Below are 20,327 nucleotides of genomic sequence, written 5' to 3'. Positions count from 1 at the left end.
TAGCGTTTGTCGAGCACTAACAAAGACAAAGGGTACCTTCCGAATTCCGATGAGAAGAGAACAAACTCACCGCACTTGGAACCAACATATCCTTCCGCACACTCGCAGGCACAGTTCTCCTGGTTGACCTTTCCCTTGACACATTCCGTCTTGCACGGAGGCTTGGTGCAATCCGCTCCTCTATAGCCTCCTGCACATGCGCACTGACACTTTGCCTTGTCCAGTGTTCCTCCGTTAGAACACTTCAGTTGGCAGTCTAGTCAAACAGTCAACAATGATACAAATTGTAGCCTTCTTCAAAGCTTTTAGCAGTGAAGCAATTTTGTTAACAAAAAGGACAATGTCGGGAAATCAAGATTAGTCTGGAATTAATGCTATCCCAAAGAACATACACTAAAATGGCTCAAAGATGCAGATTACATGATGCATGACATTTGATAAAGAAATCTAAAAAAAATATCCACGATCCTGATTTTGTTGTTGTTCTGTACAGCTCCATATCTTTTAATCAAGGAGCGTTTCCTTTAAATCAGGGTCTATACATTTTCCTTAGAGTGATTGAGTTGGGTTTTACGCTGCTTTTAACCGTATTCCAGTTATATCGCGGCGTGTCAGCTTAATGTGGGAGGAAAGCCCAAAGTGATGCAAGTCTTAGACGTTTACCACTTCGGTGAAACCCCAGAGCACGTGTATGGTGCTGACAAACCTAGAAACGTAATCGGGGAGAACCGGGATTCGAACCCTCAATCATAGGTTTCTGGGGTGCCCAAGGGACGCAACTCTGCACAGCGAATCGCGGCGCCTTCGACGACAGGGCCACCCGTGCCCACCATTTTCCTCAGCACTTGGAATTCCAAGGACCACCAAAGTGGAACAGTGGTGCCAGCCTTAGTACCATTACCATCAATACTAGTATGTGTAGCTTCACGGTTGGTTGTAGGTTTGTTGTTTTACGCAGCAATATTCCAGCTATCTGTCGGCGGTCTGTAAATAATCAATTCTTGACCATTCTTGGGATTGATGACATGCATCAACCTGACCACCAGATCCCCGGAATCTTCACGAGTAAACATTTGGCTGTATACTAATCGAGATCTTACCACACTTAAGACCGTTCCAGCCTTCTGTACATTCACAGGCACAGTCTTTCTGGTTGACCTTGCCATTGATACACTCCGTCTTGCATGGAGGAAGACTGCAGTCGGCACCACGGTAGCCACCAGTACATGCGCACTTGCAGGTGCTCGGATCCAGTTTACCTCCATTTGTACACTTGAGATTACAGTCTGTAACATGTTAGGACTTTGTAAATCAAGCTGTTTTCGCTGGATGTTCACTTCAAGAGTGACAGTGTGTTCATTTAATCGAACCTATCAAGCTAAACTAAGACGTCTCAGTTAGCGTCTCTATTAGACTATCAGGGAAAGTATCTTCGTTTAGCGTTTGTCGAGCACTAACAAAGACAAAGGGTACCTTCCGAATTCCGATGAGAAGAGAACAAACTCACCGCACTTGGAACCAACATATCCTTCCGCACACTCGCAGGCACAGTTCTCCTGGTTGACCTTTCCCTTGACACATTCCGTCTTGCACGGAGGCTTGGTGCAATCCGCTCCTCTATAGCCTCCTGCACATGCGCACTGACACTTTGCCTTGTCCAGTGTTCCTCCGTTAGAACACTTCAGTTGGCAGTCTATTTAAACAGTTAACAATGATACAATTTGTAGCCTTCTTCAAAGCTTTTGGCAGTGATGCAATTTTGGTAACAAAAAGATGGCGCGTTTCAAGAAGGATGTCGGGAAATCAAGATTAGTCTGGAATTAATGCCATCCCAAAGAACATACACTAAAATGGCTCAAAGATGCAGATTACATGATGCATGACATTTGATAAAAGAAATCTAAAAAAATCTAAAAAAATATCCACCATCCTTAACTTTTTGGGTTCAGTACAGCTCCATATAATTTTAATCAAGGAGCGTTTCCTTTATATCAGGGTCTATGCATTTTCCTTAGAACTTGGAATTCCAAGGAGCACCAAAGTGGAACCGTGGCGCCAGCCTCAGTACCTTACCCTCAATACTTGTATGTGGGTAGCTACACGGTTGGTTGTTTTACGCCGCACTCAGCAATATTCCAGCTTTCTTCGGCGGTCTGTAAATAATCGAGTCTGGACCAGGTAGTCCAGTGATTGACATCATGAGCATCGATCCACGCATTGGGATACGATGATATGCATCAACCAAGTCTGTGAGCCTGATCACCCGAACCCGTTAGTCGCCTTTTACGACAAGCATAGTCGCCTTTTAGTAGCTTTATGGGTCTCTTGGGATGGCCTTACTTGACATGGTTGATAGGTACAGGCGTGGACAGTGAGAAGAGAAGAGCAAGTCATTTGGCTGAGTAGTAATCGAAATATTACCACACTTAGGACCGTTCCAGCCTTCAGTACATTCGCAGGCACAGTTCTTCTGGTTGACCTTGCCATTGATACACTCCGTCTTGCATGGAGGAAGACTGCAGTCGGCACCGCGGTAGCCGCCAGTACATGCGCACTGACACTTGGCTTTATCCAGAGTGCCTCCATTTTCGCACTGAAGACTACAGTCTGGAATGGTTAACACCACACGATTATATACACGCTTGAGAAGTGCCACTACACATGTAATGAAACAAATGAGGCGAGGTGAAATAGGGTTTAACGTCGCGTTCAAGATTATTGCACTTATGTAGTGATTGATCGTTGTTTAACGCCGCACCCAGCAATATTCCAGCTACATGACGGCGGTCTGTAAATAATCGAGTCCGGACCAGACGATCAAGTCATTGACATTATGAACATCGATCCCCGCAATTGGAATTGATGACATGCATCAACCAAGTCAGCGAGCCTGACCTCAAGATCCGGTAAGTCGCCTTTAAGGCAAGCATGGGTTGCTGAAGACCTATTCTATCCCGGAATCTTCAAGGGTCAAATGAGGGTAAGGTATTTCACTAGGTATATAACACAGATTGCAAATAATGTTAATGTCACGATGGCGCGCACTTGTTTGTGTCTAACACTGCAATATTCCAGCTATATAATAGGACAAAAGACCAGTGATATTGTGAGCAATGCATCAATCAATGTATGGTGAGATGACACTTCATCAACCATAGTTTAGCTATAATTTAGCTGCCTCTGACACCTATGACATTATCTGGATATAAGGTATAACTTGCCGCATTTGGGTCCACTCCAGCCCTTTGTACACACGCAAGCACAATCCTTCTGGTTAACATTGCCGTTGATACAATCCGTCTTGCATGGTTCCTTGTTGCAATCAGCACCTCGGTATCCACCAATACAAGAACACGCGCAGGTGCTCGAATCTAATGTTCCACCATTGGCACACTTAAGACTGCAATCTGAAACATTTAATGGGGTTAGGGCGATATATTCAAATTTGCACTCGAAACAGTAATTTTTACAGAATTCTGTGAACAAACATGACATACAAGAGGCAATTCAAAGTAACTTACCACACTTGGGACCAGACCAGCCTTTCGAACACTCACAGGCACAGTTCTTCTGGTTGACCGTGCCATTGACACAGTCTGTTTTGCATGGAGGGAGACTACAATCAGCTCCTCGATAGCCACCAGTACAGGTGCACAGACATTTGGCCTTGTCCAAGGAGCCACCGTTGTCACATTTCAAACTGCAGTCTGCAAAAGCGAAATGAAATGGTTTACTGTGAAGAAAAACTAAAGTACCGTCGGAAATTCTAGAGGTATGCTTACCTTGCTTTATATAATAAAAATGAACCATAGGTCTATGTCATCGGTCTCAATTGCATGGATCGATGTTCATGTCAATCCCTGAATTGTCTGGTCCAGACTTATTTACGGACAGCTGTCATATAGCCGGAATATTACCAAGTGCAGCGTTAAACAACAAACACTAGCTTATATGAATGATTTACTACACTTCTGCTGCAGTTTGGCAACATTTGCTAAAATCTGTTGACAAGTCTTCCAGTTCTTATTACCGATATCAAACAAATTTAAAACTACCCACCACACTTTGGCCCACTCCAGCCTTCAGTACACTCGCAAGCACAGTTGTTTTGGTTGACCTTTCCGTTGACACAGACCGTCGTACAGGGAGGCTTGCTGCAATCAGCACCACGGTGACCACCAACACACGTGCACTCACATTTGGCACTGTCCAAGCTTCCGTTGTTTTTGCAGATGAGTTTGCAGTCTGGCATTGATAAAAATACATAGCTAAAATTTTAATAGTGACATTGTGGTTATTGCAAGAAAAGAAATGTCCCCCTCAAAAGTAGAGATGTTTATTACATATGATCAAGCCTTTTTAGGTTTCCCGAAAGAAATACAGATTTCGAATTGGACTGATGCAGTTCATGTATACAGATCCTTTGATTTTAAAAAGGACTATTTCTGTTAAGATTAAATAAAACTACGTACCACACTTGGGACCAGTCCAGCCTTCTGTGCATTCACAGGCACACGTCTTCTGGTTGACCTTCCCGTTGACACATGCTGTCTTGCAGGGAGGCTGTGCACAGTCAGCTCCGCGGTAGCCTCCAACACAGGCACATTTACAGGTGTCCTTGTTTAGGGTACCGTTATTGGCACATTTGAGGTCACAATCTGTAATAGTTGCAATAAACACAGAAACAGCTACACAATAGCACGGGGATCAGAATAAGGAATTTAGTACACATGTATTTAACCAGCCAGTATCACTATTAATGAAGCTTTCAATTGACACTTTCCTGTAGACCGAGGCATTCCTATGGTTTGTTAGCGCAAGGCTGCAGTGGTTTTGCCTGTTCAGCCACATTGTAATCGCCTGTCACAACCACAAATAGGGTGATGATGCCTATTCTAACCACGGTTTCTATTGAGCTACGCCGAAATAACACCTACCACACTTGGAACCCTTCCAGCCTTCTGTACACACACAGGCACAGTTTTCTTGGTTGACCTTTCCGTTGACACAGGCCGTCGTACATGGAGGCTTCTTACAGTCAGGACCTCGGTAGCTACCAACACAGGTGCACTGACACTTTTCCTTGTCAAGGCTTCCTCCATTGGCACACGTTTGGTTGCAATCTGTGCCATGTACAAGAAATGATATGTTATGTGATAATACAGAGTGAGTGAGTGAGTTGGGTTTAACGCTGCTTTTAACATTATTCCAGTTATATCACGGCGTGAAAGCTTAATATGGGAGGAAAGCCCGAAGTGATGCAGGTCTCAGACGTTTACCACTTCGGTGAAACCCATGAGCACGGGTATGGTGCTGACAAACCTAGAACCAGGATTGGGGTGAACCAGGATTGGGGCGAACCAGGATTGGGGCGAACCAGGATTGGGGCGAACCAGGATTGGGGCGAACCAGGATTGGGGCGAACCAGGATTGGGGTGATCCAGGATTGGGGCGAACCAGGATTCGAACCCACAATAATAGGTTTCTGGCGTGTCCAGGGGACGCAACTCTGCACAGCGAATCGCGGCGCCTTAGACGACTGGGCCACCCGTGGCCCCCTGATAATACAGAAAAGAGGGAGGGAGGGGAAATGGGGATTAACGTCGCATCTAAGAATATTGCACTTTTCTAGCGACGTGTATTCACGCGTGTGTGTGGCTGTTCGTACTTGTCCGGACTGCTGCCGATTTATAGTGCTAGTACGGACTGATGCCAAATCATGGTGCTAGCCCACCGAGATACCATGCCGCAGTTTAACATGAATTCCCCTCTTAGACACAATATACTGACTGAGCCGACAAGTCCTTGTGTTAGCCCCTTAATGCCGAGCACAATACATCTTTTCACGTCTTTTGGTATGACGCAGCCGGCCTTCCCACCTTCGGGCAGACACCACAAGACTATGGAGGCGGTCGTAATTACAGAAAAGAAACCATGAACTCGTTTATTTGTTGTTTAATCTCCCAAGCGGCAATATTCCAGCTGTATGACGGTCTATAATTCGTAGTTCATCACACTCTTTGACAAACACAGGAAACAGTACGGAACCGATGTATTAGAATCCAAATGAATCCAATCGCTTGAAATTACAATTGGAACTAGGGAACTTAAAAGATGGGACCTACCGCACTTGGGACCACTCCACCCGGCTGTACACTCGCAGTCACAGTTCTTCTGGTTGACCTTGCCATTGACACATGCCGTCGTACATGGAGGTTCCGTACAGTTGGCACCGCGGTGACCACCAACACACGTGCATTCACATTTGTCCGCATTCAAGGTGCCATTATTGCCACACTGACGACCGCAATCTGATATATAACAAATAAAATTATGCCTCAGTTATCTTTGCCAAGTGCAATGCCTCCTTACTGCTGCAGCATTCTTAAAAGAATCGATACAGATGGGCACCTAATTGTTACAAATATCACAGGGATTTGGTAAACTATTCTATAAACTCATGCTCGGAACTGTTCAAGTGAAAAATAGTAAATATATTTAAGAAAAGCTCTATGACTTATCGAATAAATATAAAACGTCAACAACAAAGAATAACCAGTCTGGATTACCCCACGATTCTGATTCCATTGGGAGTAAAAGGCAAAATATTAGCGGTATATTAAGCTAGACAATCAATTGATGGACCAGAAATCCAGTTACACGGAAGCGAATTTAATGATTGTTGAAACGAAATACTATGTTCATTTTGAATTACGTCTGTCCGACACGCACAGAAAGTAGCAAACAATTATTCTTTCCATGAAAGCTCTTAACCTTCTGAATGTTTTCTTTACAATCAGTCTATGCGTGGGCCTACGTTGATTTCACATATAGCTTCCTCGTGGATGTGGGTACAGGAATGTAGAATATCACCGTTCTTGTTCAGATGGGTAAAGCAGAGGAAGTGAACTGGCTATTTGATGTTTATTGAACAATATCAGATCATCAACGAAGCAGAAGCTGAAGTATTCCTTCTTGGCCAATTTTGATTTTGCTCATTTGACAGATCGTGTCTAAGAGGAAGTCCGGCAATTTCCCATTCTGTTCTTAGTAAACGTCTAATGGCACTTGCTTTCATTTTTGACAAATTGTCCTGAACCTCTAAAGATAGATATGCCACTACATCTAAGGTCATCAAATACCCCATAGATCGAGGAACAAAGTTTTCACTAAATTGTCATGGGGTAGTGGTGTACAAAGTTGAAAAATCAAATGTTTTGACAGACATGAACTTTGAAATCTTGACTCTTTTCCGAGTAGAAAAGTTCAACCAGATTTGTTAATCCACATGCACATGGTATTAGTTCCACTTATTATGAACTATTTTACACAGATACATATTAAAGGGTATGCCAAATGTGTTGTGGAAAACACTCGCTCCGTATCAGCAGGAAACGAAAGTTGGAGATTTAATTAATAAGGAGACATGGGTGACGAGTTCAAAATACTCTACTTACGAGAATACAGTTTTCAACCTACCGCACTTGGGACCACTCCAGCCTTCCATACATACACAGGCACAGTTCTCCTGGTTGACCTTTCCGTTGATACAAGCTGTCGTACATGGTGGCTTGCTGCAATCTGCACCTCGGTAGCCACCGGCGCATGTACATGTACACTTGTCCTTGTCAAGTGTGCCACCATTCTGACATTTGAGGCTGCAGTCTGAAACGCCACAGAACATGCAGAAAAAAACCAGAACGAGCAAAACTGGTTAGTGTCACCAAGCCCAAATACCAAATTTTTCAAAAAACATAGTAATGAAGAAAGCATATTTATAAAGAGTCAAGAAACAACATTTACATATTTAGTTAAATTGCTATATTCTTACTTCGGTTCCTAGGGTTATACAAATAGTGCTTATTACAGAGCATATTTGTTATCTCCTGTTTGGAAAAGACCTGGTTTATTTCTTCCTGCAAATTAAAATTATTAAACTATCTATTTTAGATTATAAAAACACTGTTTAAGAGCATGCATTGTAATCTAATACTTGTCCGACTGAATGATACGCTGTCACTCACCACACTTTGGGCCACTCCAGCCTTCCGTACACACGCAGGCACAGTTCTCTTGGTTGACCTTTCCATTGACACATGCTGTCGTACATGGAGGTTTGCTGCAATCCGCACCCCTGTATCCACCAACACATGTGCATTCGCATTTGTCCTTGTCAAGTGTACCTCCATTTCCGCATTTAAGACTGCAATCTGAAAAAAATTAACAATTCCTAACCTCCCTTGTAATACTTCCCGAGGCAAGGAACTTGGCAGGAATTCCGGAGTTATATTTTGGCTGGACCAACGAGTCCATGCATAGTCCAATCAAAATGGCGTAATGAAGACATCCGGTTCGTCAAAAATGATTTCAACGTGCAGGTTTCGGTCGACTGATGGATTTGCAAATCTTTTCATGTTTTTTTATCAAGGTGCTCAAGTGGATTTGATGCACTTTGCGGGAAAAGACCAGTTTTATTACAATATAGATCTTGATTATCGATCACATCGTCTGGGAGCAGCCATTTTGTTTTAAGCAAATGCAAGTGATATGAAAGGCGGAATCTGATTGCCAATAAGAGGGATATCGAAGGGATAACAGCTACTGGTGGTGCTACGATCGAGCATGGATATTCCGGTAATGAATATTACACCTATATAAAAAGAGCCATGAAATGAACGATTCTGAACAAGATACACCAGTCCAGTCAAGCATGAACACTGAACAATAAGAATAAGCTTCCAATATTACGTGTCACATTTTGAATGAAAGGTTTGATGGAATAATATGCACTGCGAGTTCAGTTTGACACGATATTTAGCTGATTTCCGGGTCAGACTTCCTTCATCCAAAGACTAAGCTTTGATTCAAATAAGGAAATCCCATCTACAACAAGCACATGACATCGCACATATTGTATTATATTTGCTGTTGGTAAATAGGGACCCGATACCTATGCTCGGGACTCACTAAATAGAGTTCCCACGTCAGTTTTCCCCGAACACCAAGGTTCAAAATCAAGGAAGATGTTTTGGGATCTACCTGCATTCAGTGGATATTATGAAAAATACAATACTAACTTAATCTAAAAATTATACAAATCTTTAAATTTATCTCCAAGGGGTTTATAACCATTTGAAATAACAAATCTGGAACACAGTTTGTACACTCACCGCACTTTGGACCCTTCCAACCTTCTGTGCACTCGCACACACAGTTCTTCTGGTTGACCTTGCCATTGACACATGCCACTGTGCATGGGGGCAGACTGCAATCGTCCCCACGGTAGCCACCCACACAAGAACACTGGCACTTTGCATTATCCAAGGTACCTCCATTGCCACATTTCCGACTGCAATCTAACATGTAATTTTAACAATAAGAAAAAATTATTTGTTACTTTCAAGGAATTACTGCTCACATGAAATATAGTTTAACATATTAAACAACTAATCAAATTTAACGTTATTTAGATTTATCCACAAAATAAATCGAAGGTAAGGATAAAATATAACGATTCATAACATTAAAAAAATATTGCATTGTGCCTACTACCATATTTATCCTTCAGGATTTCAGAAATGGGTAAATAATGCTGCTAAAACGTGACAGTATTGAATTCAGCTCTTCTGGCCTGACAGTACAACTAAAAGGTCATATTGCTGGATAAAACTTAAGTTAATGGTGTCAACAGATGATCAACGTCATACAGCAGCTACATCAAATGAATTTACAGAGCAAGTAATGCATACACAATCAATGTGTTGTGAACACACGTTACCAAAAACACCCTTGAAATAATTACAACAAAATATCAGATGCTTCAACATGCTCTTTTAACGCATATGCTGCACATTTATTAACCTAATCTGGAATTGTTTCAATATATACTATTCTCCACAATACTAACCACACTTGGGGCCACTCCAACCTTCCGTGCACATGCAGGCACAGTTCTCTTGGTTGACCTTCCCGTTGACACAGGTCGTGTTGCATGGAGGCTTGGTGCAACCAGGACCCCTGTAGCCACCAGCACATGTGCACTCACATTTGTCCTTGTCTAAAGTACCTCCATTAGCACATTTAAGACTGCAATCTGGACAAAATGTGAAAATTAAATACACACACACACATGGAGCATGAGGTAGAAATTCACATTGTTAGATGAATGAGAGTTTTACCTTGTCCAATAATGTGGGAATTAATAGTTCCCTAGTCTGAAGTTACACCAGTTCTACAAAGCAACTACAGCCATTTTGGGATTGTTTTGCCTATTTCTAAAATAAATTTGTAAAATGTAATTTCAAAACAAAGGGTTACCACATTATCGCCAACTTCCACAACATAGTAACCTATATCCATTGCATGCCTATGTGTTTGATTTCAACGTATAGCTATGATCATTTAATTCGTCCAAAGCAAAAAAACACAGACAACATTCTGGATAAATGAAACGAAAACATTTTACAAAATATGAAGGCAATGACAGAAAGAATATGACGAACACAAAACATGTCTTAGTTTATCTGTATTGTTATGTTTTTTAAGTGTCTAAATAGCAGATCAGGTGGTGATAAATGTCAAGCATGACTAGAGATGCCTATTGTATTGTACATTGAGCGTCATTAAGAAATACATTGACAACTTACAGATATCCACCAATCTTACACTTCCTCAGGGAAGTTGTATAGTTTATTCTCCTCAAAACACTTTATTCTTTTGTATTGCCATAGTATCTCGGAAGTCATGAAAACATCAACATGACAAACGGTCATTGGCGAGAAAATACAAATAATCATGCTATATGTTTTTATAAATGCTAAAAAGGTGGCGGAGAGTCAGATATTTTCAAATTCCAAATTGGTGATATTTTTTCAAACAAGTGTTGTCATATGATAGCCAATTTGAATTCATGTGACATTTACCTCATATACAGCATGGCGTCAGCTGTTGACATGTAGTTGTGAATTGCAATTTTTCATGGCGATTTTCCATAAATTCCATGGAAAATTTCCAACCTGTCAAGGTTCTAAACATCTTCCATGTAACTTACTGGTCCTGTATGGCGTATGCGATTAATAAACCGGACAAAAACAATTACTAATCATAAATTATGCAAAGAATCTTACCACACTTTGCACCACTCCACCCTTCTGTACATTCACACAGACAGTTCTTCTGGTTGACCTTGCCATTGACACAATCCGTCTTACATGGAGGAAGAGTACAGTCGTTTCCTCGGTAGCCACCGACACAGGTGCACTGACATTTCTCCTTATCCAAGGTACCTCCATTCCCACATTTCAAGCTGCAATCTACATCAAAAGGAATTGAAACAGTTTTTGATCATTTACGTTAATAGTAAACAGTAAATGAGTTACAGAATATAATCATGGGAATACTTCTATTTTGTTAAATTGTGATCGTTTGATTCATGTCCCTTTTCCAAATCGTAAAATACGATGTAGTTCCTATTCATTAAAAAAGGCTTTGGTTCACTGCCGCGTAAGTGACAATCTCTTCCAAATGAATGGAAATTCCACCAACACTGCATATCACATAACAAAGATCAGGTCGTCCCTTAATATTACTTACCACATTTAGGACCACTCCAGCCTTCAGTACACTCGCAAGCACAGTTGTTTTGGTTGACCTTTCCGTTGACACAAACCGTCGTACAGGGAGGCTTGCTGCAATCAGCACCACGGTGACCACCAACACACGTGCACTCACATTTGGCACTGTCCAAGCTTCCGTTGTTCTTGCAGATGAGTTTACAGTCTGGCATTGATAAAAATACATAGCTAAAATTTTAATAGTGACATTGTGGTTATTGCAAGAAAAGAAATGTCCCCCTCAAAAGTAGAGATGTTTATTACATATGATCAAGCCTTTAGGTTTCCCGAAAGGGATACAGATTTCGAATTGGACTGATGCAGTTCATGTATACAGATCCTTTCTTTTAATTTTTACAGAAATATTCCTTTTTAAACCAAACTACGTACCACACTTGGGACCAGTCCAGCCTTCTGTGCATTCACAGGCACACGTCTTCTGGTTGACCTTCCCGTTGACACATGCTGTCTTGCAGGGAGGCTGTGCACAGTCAGCTCCGCGGTAGCCACCAACACAGGCACATTTACAGGTGTCCTTGTTTAGGGTACCGTTATTGGCACATTTGAGGTCACAATCTGTAATAGTTGCAATAAATGTTGGGAATACAAGTTCTTTCAACTACACAAACACAAGGATCAGATGAAACTAAATCAGTTATTCACGTACTTAATCAGTAAGTATGACCACTGGTGAGGTGAGACGAAATTTTTAACGCTTCATTCAAGATTTTTGCACTTATATAGCGGCGTACGTGCCGCTAGTCCGGACTGATGCCAATTTATATTGCTAGCTCACCGAGATACCATGCGGCAGTTTAACCCCACTCAGACACAGTATACTGACTCCGAGCCAACCAGCCCTTGTTTTAGACACTAAATGCAGAGCGCCAGACAGGTTAACAAGTACCGTCTAGTAACGTCTTTTATCATGACCCGGCCGGGGATCGAACCCCAGACCTTTCCCTCTCCGGGCGGACACTACCACTAGACCATGGAGGCGCTCTTGATCATTGAAATATCATTGCTGCCTGTAATACAAAGACCAGGGTAAGCTGTGAGTGTGGAAGCAATTCCCATTGGCTTCGGGGCCCAATACCTTAGCCATGTCACAGTCTGAAGAAGCAGCCCCATAAGTTATTTGTTGTTTCACGCAGCACTCAGAAATATTTCAGCTATATGATGGCGGTCCATAAATAACCAAATCAAGACCAGACAATCCAGTGATCGACATCATGAGCATCGATCTACGCAATTGGGATACGATGACCCGCATCAACCAAGTCAGCGTATCTGACCACCCGATCCGGCCTCTAAAAAAATGATACCAGGTTCTAATAGAGCAATTCCAAAATGACACTTACCACACTTTGGGCCAGTCCAACCATCTGTACACTCGCAAGCACAATTCGTCTGGTTTACCTTCCCGTTGATACATTCCGTCTTACACGGTGGTAGACTACAGTCAGCTCCTCGGTAGCCACCAACACAGGCGCATTCACACTTAGTGCTATCCAACTTTCCTCCATTTGCACATGACAGCTTGCAATCTTGAAAATGAAGTGATCTATCAGCACAGAATTTGCCTTATAAAACGAAACAACCTTACTACCTAGTGGCCACTTTATGTTGCATGGACAATGTTTCCTTGTAATGAGAGTCATCTGCATGGTGATGGGAGCGTCCATTTCATAACATTTTATATACTACTCATACAAAGTTAAGGACAAAAAAACCCTGATTCGTTCATATTACTATAGTTAATGTCTTGGCAGGATAGATGATGACAGAATCAGGTCTCTTAGCTTCTTTTGAGGACTACAGTAAACTATGGTTATCATGACCTCAAAGGGACCAAAACGCCTGTTGTGTACTCTGTACTCTGCATAACGCCAGTCACATACTCTGTATAACGCCTATTGTGTACTCTGCATAACGCAAGTCACATACTCTGTATAACGCCTGTTGTGTACTCTGCATAACGCCAGTCACATACTATGTATAACGCCTGTTGTGTACTCTGCATAACGCCAGTCACATACTCTGTATAACGCCTGTTGTGTACTCTACATGACGCCTATTATGCACTCTGAAAAACGACAAGCATGTACACTATATAACGCCAATCATGTACTCTGTATAACGCCAATCATGTACTCTGTATAACGCCAACCATATACTCTGCATTACGTGTACTACATGTCCAGTATATCACACACGCTTTATGGCGCATATTATGTACACTGTATCATTTACCCCTCAAAACGTTTTATATACTACTCATACAAAGTTAAGGACAAAAAACCCCTGATTCGTTCATATTACTATAGTTAATGTCTTGGCAGGATAGATTATGACTGAATCAGGTCTCTTAGCTTCTTTTGAGGACTACAGTAAACTATGGTTATCATGACCTCAAAGGGACCACTAATTTTAGTTCGTAACAACCGTAGTTCGTTATAAGCATATAAACATTATATATAAAACAAATGGCCTGCAATGTTTGTTATATCGGTCATTTTTTTTATAAGAATGTTCGTTATAAATGTAGTTTACTGTATACAGACACATTCTGTCAGCTAGATGCAATGATTTGCAATCCTTCAAGTAACCATAAGGTTTTTATTCTCCGACACAGATGCGGGTTAAACATTGGTGTGACCGTATATATTGAACATGTTTATACTACTTTTAAGCTACTAAATCCAAGGAATACATGCCAGAGGTTTGTAGTAAGTATAAACACCTACCGCACTTGGGACCACTCCACCCAGCTGTACACTCGCAGGCGCAGTTTTCCTGGTTAACCTTGCCATTGACACATGCCGTCGTACATGGAGGCTTGGTACAGTTGACACCGCGGTGACCACCAACACACGTGCATTCACATTTGTCCGCATTCAAGGTGCCATTATTGCCGCACTGACGACCGCAATCTAAATGGTAAATTCACATGATATTGCATTTATATGCAAGTCATGCAGTCTGCATCAGACACTTGTTAAAGTCTATTCATGGAAGAGTTGACCGAGGCAATTAAAACTTCCATTGCTGTCTCATTTGTGAACGCAAACCTATATCCCACAAATGCCACAGAAAGGCGAGTCTTGCATACAATATCCGAATGAATGAATGTGTTACCATTGATCACACTACCCAACTAATGCCACCAGACACTGTGCTTTTCATCTTCCAAGCAATAAAAAGATACTTCAGTCATTTTACTCAGATACGTATGGAAGGAATGCGAGTGCTTTGGCAATCTACGTAAACTATGCAACACGACCAAATAAAGGCTATACTTCTAAATAACTTACTGCATTTGGCCCCGCTCCATCCTTTATTACATTCACAGGCACAGTTCGCCTGGTTGACCTTCCCGTTGACACAGTCGGTTGTACACGGAGGTTTGGTACAGTCCGCTCCACGGTGTCCCCCTACACATGCGCACTGACACTTGTCCTTGTCCAAAGTTCCCCCATTTGAACATGTGAGGCTGCAATCTGGAATAATAAACACGCTGTTAAATCCGAAGAAGTAGAAAGCACAACTGCTACAACCATACCTCATGTGTGATAAATGGAGTATTTACACACAAATAAACATCCAATTAAGCTACATATCTTCTCCATACCATCACAACACTTTGGAAAGTTTCGCAGGTTTGCTTGTAACATTAACTACATGAAATAATGTTCGATCACAATTTTACAAAAAGAGCTTGAGAAATGCACAAATGAATACAGGTTCCATGCGAAATGTAATCTGCAACGTTAATACATGTTCCTTCTGCTATGTTTATGCAAATACTGGTTGCGCTGCTGTTCTATCACAGCCCAGATCAAACATCAGCAAGGGCAAGTACTTAAGGTCCCTAAAGTTCTAAAAGCTGTTCTGAATTGACTTGAGGTCTCAAAGTTTGGTAATGTGAATGTAAAACCATTTGCCATACTTACCACACTTGGGGCCACTCCAGCCTTCGCTACACTCGCAGGCACAGTTCTCCTGGTTGACCTTCCCATTGACACAGACCGTCGTACATGGAGGCTTGGTGCAATCCGCACCCCTGTATCCATCAGCGCAGGTGCATTCACATTTGTCCTTGTCAAGTGTTCCCCCATTTGCACATTTTAAACTGCAATCTGAAAATTTAAACAGCTCCTTAACATCCTTTGTAATAGGCCTATAATACAGTCGGAAAATGCTAAAAAGTTTTCTTTTGGCTTCATTTGATGAATACAAATCATAGGGAAATAAATATTTTGCAAATCTACCTAATCAGGCCTATCCTAACTGAGTGAGTGAGTTGGGTTTAACGGCGCTTTTAACAGTATTCCAGTTTTATCACAGCGTGTCAGCTTAATGTGGGAGGAAAGCCCGAAGTGATGCAGGTCTCAGACGTTTACTACTACTACACGAGCACGGGTATGGTGCTGACAAACCTAGAAACGTAATCGGGGCGAATCGGAATTCGAACCAATAATCATAGGATCCTGGCGTTCCCAAAGGACGCAACTCTGCACAGCGAATCGCGGCGCCTTCGACGACTGGGCCACCCGTGCCCCCCATATCCTAACTGACACCGGTTAGGCTAAAAAAGGTATTTTTAGAGGTAAAACTATCAAACTTCTGTCATACATGTATGAAACGGCCTACATACTGGGGTAATTACCTAACACCTGTTCTGAGGTGATTTCACAGGTGTTAATGTCATCTGAGTTGGCGTGGTCTCAAGATAATCATGTTACTGTATTTCATTGAGTGAGCGATTATGATTTTACGCCGCTTCAAGCAATATTCTAGCAATATGAACCCATGTCTTCGACATGAGCGAACGCTTTAACCACTAGGCTACCCGGCCCGTGAAGATCCGGGGTAGAATAGGTCTTCAGCAACCCATGCTTGCCGTAAAAGGCGACTAACGGGATCGGGTGGTTCGGCTCGCTGACTTGGTTGATGCATGTCATCGATCCCAATCGCGTGGGTCGATGCTCATGTTATCAATGACTGGATTGTCTGGTCCAGACTCCATTATTTACAGACCGATAATGATCTGGAAAGCCTGACTGCGATAGTCATGAACGGTGAGTTGATAATGTGACCACAGACAGAATGGAATATTTCACCTGAAAACTGCTCAGTCATTGCCACGTGCAGTGAATCAATAACCCATCTCATATGGAGCAATAATTAATGTAGTCCAGGAAACAAATTGTTTCTTTAATTTCCTCACGTAATCTACTACAAGTTGGCATACCATCAGCTCCAAGCTGTACGCCTAATCACCCCTGTATCAAAGCAGACTAGTATCCTTTTACGTCCCGGTTTTGGTTTTGAGACAACCACTTTGTTTTATGTATCATACCGTAGATTTGTTGGTATGAAAGCCCCCGAGCTTGGACACTATCTAAACTAATAAATGGCTTCCCTTTCAAGTGTAAATAACTTGTATTCATTTCCTAGTACAGACTCCATGTGGTGTACCATGGCTACGCACGTGTAATGCAACATGCACCATGGCTACGCACGTGTAATGTAAAATGCATCATGGGAGCAGTGTCAACAAGTGCAGCGTCATTTTCTTATTTTCTAAGATGCACATCTTGAATTTCTCCGACAGATTTGTGTTTGTGGATTAGATGTTTTATAAATACTACATGATTATTATCATAGAGTTGCAGGCGTATATTTTTTATGTTCCGTTTTAGTCTTCCCTCATTTGACTGATCTATTTTGCCTTGTAAATTGACTGAACTACCGTGATATACTGTGAAACATTATCTTGTCTTAACGGGCAAAATGAATCTTTCCAGCATTCCGATACCTTTGTAAGGAAGCTTTGGATCGTGCACCTGAATCCTGTTAAACATTTGAACTTGTGATAGAATCTCACACCCATGACTTGTGATCAAATGCTAACATATGAAATTTGGCTTGTTCCAATGAAATGAGCGAGTTGGAATTAACGCCGCTTTTAGCATTATTCCAGTTATATCATGGCGTGACAGCTTAATGTGGGAGGAAAGCCCGAAGTGATGCACGAGCATGGGTGTGGTGCTGACAAATCTCGAAACAATCGGGGCGAACAAGGATTCGAACCCACAATCATAGGTTTCAGGTGTGCCCAAGGGACGCAACTCTGCACAGGGAATCGCGGAGCATTAGACGACTGGGCCACCCGTGCCTCCTCCAATGAAATGAAGTAAATATATGTACGCATCAAGGACGACATCAAATTATGTGCCAACAGTATGAGGGCATAAATGATAACACTGAAGAACACTTACCGCATTTCGCACCACTCCAACCTTGCGTACAATCACATACGCAGTTCTGCTGGTTGACTTTGCCATTGACACAATCCGTCTTGCATGGTGGAAGGGTACAATCATTTCCGCGGTAGCCTCCGGAACAACTGCACTCGCATTTCTCCTTGTCAAGAGTACCTGCATTCTCACATTTCAGACTGCAATCTGAAACGAAAATGTAATGTGCCATGAAGCAGGTTTTTTGGACAATGATATACAAAACGATGACAATCCTATGTTAAGGTCACCTAGTGTGAGCCCCAACTACAGCTGTAGATCTAGATACCGTTTGTATTCTACGGCTGTAACGCCTGATAATGCCCTTATGACAATGATGATGACATGATTCGCAATATCTTCCAAAATTGTCACTCCAACCATTTAAAACTGCTTATCAAGCATACTGCTTAGGGGCACCAACATCCTGATCCTCAGGAAAAGTGCCAGTCAGTTTAATCGTTCTGCTTGGCAATAAAACTGTTCATAATGATAAATCTCTGCTAAAAGCAGAGTACATTGTAAGATCACACTATATCATAGACATGCCTTATGAAATGGTGATGGTACAAGGTGTTCGCGAAAAGATGAGCGAGTATTGTTTAAATGCCGCTTTCAACAGTATTCCATCAGTATGGATGTGCACCAATAATTGCTTCACCCATGGTACATATGGGGAATCGAATCAGGGCCTTTGGCTTTACGGATGAACACTTAACCACTCTGCTACCCCACCACCACTCTGCTACCCAAACCACCACTCTGCTACCCAAACCGCCACTCTGCTACCCAAACCGCCACTCTGCTACCCAAACCGCCACTCTGCTACCCCACCGCCACTCTGCTACCCCACCGCCACTCTGCTACCCCACCACCACTCTGCTACCCCACCACCACTCTGCTACCCCACCACCACTCTGCTACCCCACCACCACCCTGCTACTCCACCACCACTCTGCTACCCCACCACCACTCTGCTACCCCACCACCACTCTGCTACCCCACCACCACTCTGCTACCCCACCACCACTCTGCAAAAGTTAGCACATGCTGTACCACCGATGGCACCGTCACAAACACTTGCGAAGGTAAGTCAATTATTCACCTGCCTATTTACTACTATTTGCAATACAACTATGCTTACCACAGGCAGGGCCAGTCCATCCGGCTGTGCATTCACAGGCACAGTTCTTCTGGTTGACCTTGCCATTGACACATTTTGTCTTGCAGGGAGGAAGACTGCAGTCGGCCCCACGGTAGCCGCCATTACATGCGCACTGACATGTTTTTTCGTTCAATGTTCCTCCGTTTTTACAGCTAAGGTTGCAATCTACATAATTTTAAAACAATTCCACAATAGTTAAGGTTCACACTGATGCTCATGCAGATAGAAATCAGTTGTATGAATAAATCAAAATCGAAATATATCATTTCATTCTGATTCGTTTATTTGTTGTTTAATTCTGCACTCAGCAATATTCAAGCTATATGACGGCGGTCTGAATAATCAAGCCTTGACCAGACAATCCAGTGATGGATATCATGAGCATACATGCATGTCATCGTATCCCGATTGCGAGGATCTACATCAACCAAGTCAGCGAGCTTGACCAACCGATCCTGTTAGTCACCGATGACAAGCATAGTTGCCAATTACGGCAAGCATGGGTTGCTGAAGACCTATTCCCCTGATCCTTGTGGGGCTATTTCATACTCAATACTACTCAATAGAATATGACATGAAATAACTGCGTGCACGTCAAACATTTTGAGTAGTATTAGTGATGGTAACAAGGTATGAATAAAAAAGCCGTCGGTTTTCTCCTCATTCATATAAGAACGAGGTTGCATATGGTAACTAGAGGTCAGTTAGAGGACCAACTGAACACTTTCGTTAAAAACTCCGCCCATCCACTTACCACACTTGGGTCCAGTCCAGCCGTGTGTACATTCGCAGAGACAGGTTTCCTGACTGACCTTTCCATTTGCACATTCTGTCTTACATGGCGGCTTCGTACAGTCGGCACCTCGGTAACCACCAGCACAGGCACATTCACACTTCTCCTTGTCCAGCGATCCTCCATTGGCGCATTTAAGACTGCAATCTGATTCAAAGATAAGGTTCGTATTGAGTACTATCATTCGGATTTCAGACTGCAATCAGCATTGTTAATTTGACAAATATTTATGTGCAGGAGCGCAGTAGAAAATCAAAATGAAAGCTCTTTGTAAAGTCTTGGTAATGTATGTTTTAAGTATGGGAATACAATGCCGAAGTCCAGGCGAAAAAAACAATAGTCTTGGTTCTCAGGCACCACCCGCATCATCATAATGTCTGCAGCATGTTTGTGTTTAAGTATTAGGATTTTGGTATATATTTTTGAAAATGGAAATGAAAATGGAAATAAAAATC

The 20,327-nt window shown here is 42.3% G+C and overlaps 4 protein-coding genes across 4 annotated transcripts; all 4 read right to left on the bottom strand.

The window, feature by feature from the left end:
- Window positions 1-2,314: 2,314 nt before the first annotated feature.
- On the bottom strand, window positions 2,315-3,901 carry LOC139473166 (wnt inhibitory factor 1-like). The gene is made up of 3 exons (XM_071255682.1): window positions 3,889-3,901; window positions 3,522-3,707; window positions 2,315-2,607 (listed from the first exon to the last, which is right to left on the bottom strand). Exons 1-3 carry the CDS (start codon window positions 3,899-3,901, stop codon window positions 2,315-2,317), a joined length of 492 nt encoding a protein of 163 aa, XP_071111783.1.
- A 1,007-nt stretch (window positions 3,902-4,908) lies between these two features.
- On the bottom strand, window positions 4,909-9,363 carry LOC139473165 (multiple epidermal growth factor-like domains protein 10). Its single transcript, XM_071255681.1, has 5 exons — window positions 9,171-9,363; window positions 8,025-8,210; window positions 7,480-7,665; window positions 6,126-6,311; window positions 4,909-5,123 (listed from the first exon to the last, which is right to left on the bottom strand). The coding sequence occupies exons 1-5, from the start codon at window positions 9,361-9,363 to the stop codon at window positions 4,909-4,911; spliced, it is 966 nt and encodes a 321-aa protein (XP_071111782.1).
- A 2,221-nt stretch (window positions 9,364-11,584) lies between these two features.
- On the bottom strand, window positions 11,585-12,997 carry LOC139473164 (protein shifted-like). The gene is made up of 3 exons (XM_071255680.1): window positions 12,974-12,997; window positions 12,003-12,231; window positions 11,585-11,778 (listed from the first exon to the last, which is right to left on the bottom strand). Exons 1-3 carry the CDS (start codon window positions 12,995-12,997, stop codon window positions 11,585-11,587), a joined length of 447 nt encoding a protein of 148 aa, XP_071111781.1.
- A 2,248-nt stretch (window positions 12,998-15,245) lies between these two features.
- Window positions 15,246-20,056, bottom strand: LOC139473163 (adhesive plaque matrix protein 2-like). Its single transcript, XM_071255678.1, has 5 exons — window positions 19,834-20,056; window positions 19,059-19,244; window positions 17,897-18,082; window positions 15,566-15,751; window positions 15,246-15,289 (listed from the first exon to the last, which is right to left on the bottom strand). The coding sequence occupies exons 1-5, from the start codon at window positions 20,054-20,056 to the stop codon at window positions 15,246-15,248; spliced, it is 825 nt and encodes a 274-aa protein (XP_071111779.1).
- Window positions 20,057-20,327: the final 271 nt, after the last annotated feature.

This window comes from Haliotis cracherodii, unplaced genomic scaffold (assembly GCF_022045235.1).
Source record: "Haliotis cracherodii isolate W230 unplaced genomic scaffold, xgHalCrac1.p SCAF_27, whole genome shotgun sequence".
In the NCBI taxonomy this organism is placed as follows: Eukaryota; Metazoa; Mollusca; class Gastropoda; order Lepetellida; family Haliotidae; genus Haliotis; species Haliotis cracherodii.
Note: the sequence above shows the minus strand (reverse complement) of the source record. Positions and strands in the feature narration are given on the sequence as shown.

Excerpts from the sequence above, each read along its gene's own strand:
- LOC139473163 (XM_071255678.1), bottom strand. The coding sequence starts at position 20,056 with ATGATAGTACTCAATACGAACCTTATCTTTGAATCAGATTGCAGTCTT. Across the intron at positions 15,752-17,896 it reads TTGGAGTGGTGCGAAATGCG|ATTGCAGTTTAAAATGTGCA; the intron begins GTAAGTGTTCTT and ends TTAAATTTTCAG. Across the intron at positions 15,290-15,565 it reads CTGGAGTGGCCCCAAGTGTG|TTAATGTTACAAGCAAACCT; the intron begins GTAAGTATGGCA and ends TATTTCATGTAG.
- LOC139473165 (XM_071255681.1), bottom strand. The coding sequence starts at position 9,363 with ATGTTAGATTGCAGTCGGAAATGTGGCAATGGAGGTACCTTGGATAAT. Across the intron at positions 7,666-8,024 it reads CTGGAGTGGCCCAAAGTGTG|ACTGCAGCCTCAAATGTCAG; the intron begins GTGAGTGACAGC and ends GTGGCGTTTCAG. Across the intron at positions 6,312-7,479 it reads CTGGAGTGGTCCCAAGTGCG|ATTGCGGTCGTCAGTGTGGC; the intron begins GTAGGTTGAAAA and ends GTTATATATCAG.
- LOC139473166 (XM_071255682.1), bottom strand. Across the intron at positions 2,608-3,521 it reads CTGGTCTGGTCCCAAGTGTG|ACTGTAGTCTTCAGTGCGAA; the intron begins GTAAGTTACTTT and ends TAACCATTCCAG.
- LOC139473164 (XM_071255680.1), bottom strand. The coding sequence starts at position 12,997 with ATGGTTGGACTGGCCCAAAGTGTG. Across the intron at positions 12,232-12,973 it reads TTGGACTGGCCCAAAGTGTG|TTGAAAGAACTTGTATTCCC; the intron begins GTAAGTGTCATT and ends GTGTTTGTGTAG. Across the intron at positions 11,779-12,002 it reads CTGGACTGGTCCCAAGTGTG|ACTGTAAACTCATCTGCAAG; the intron begins GTACGTAGTTTG and ends TATCAATGCCAG.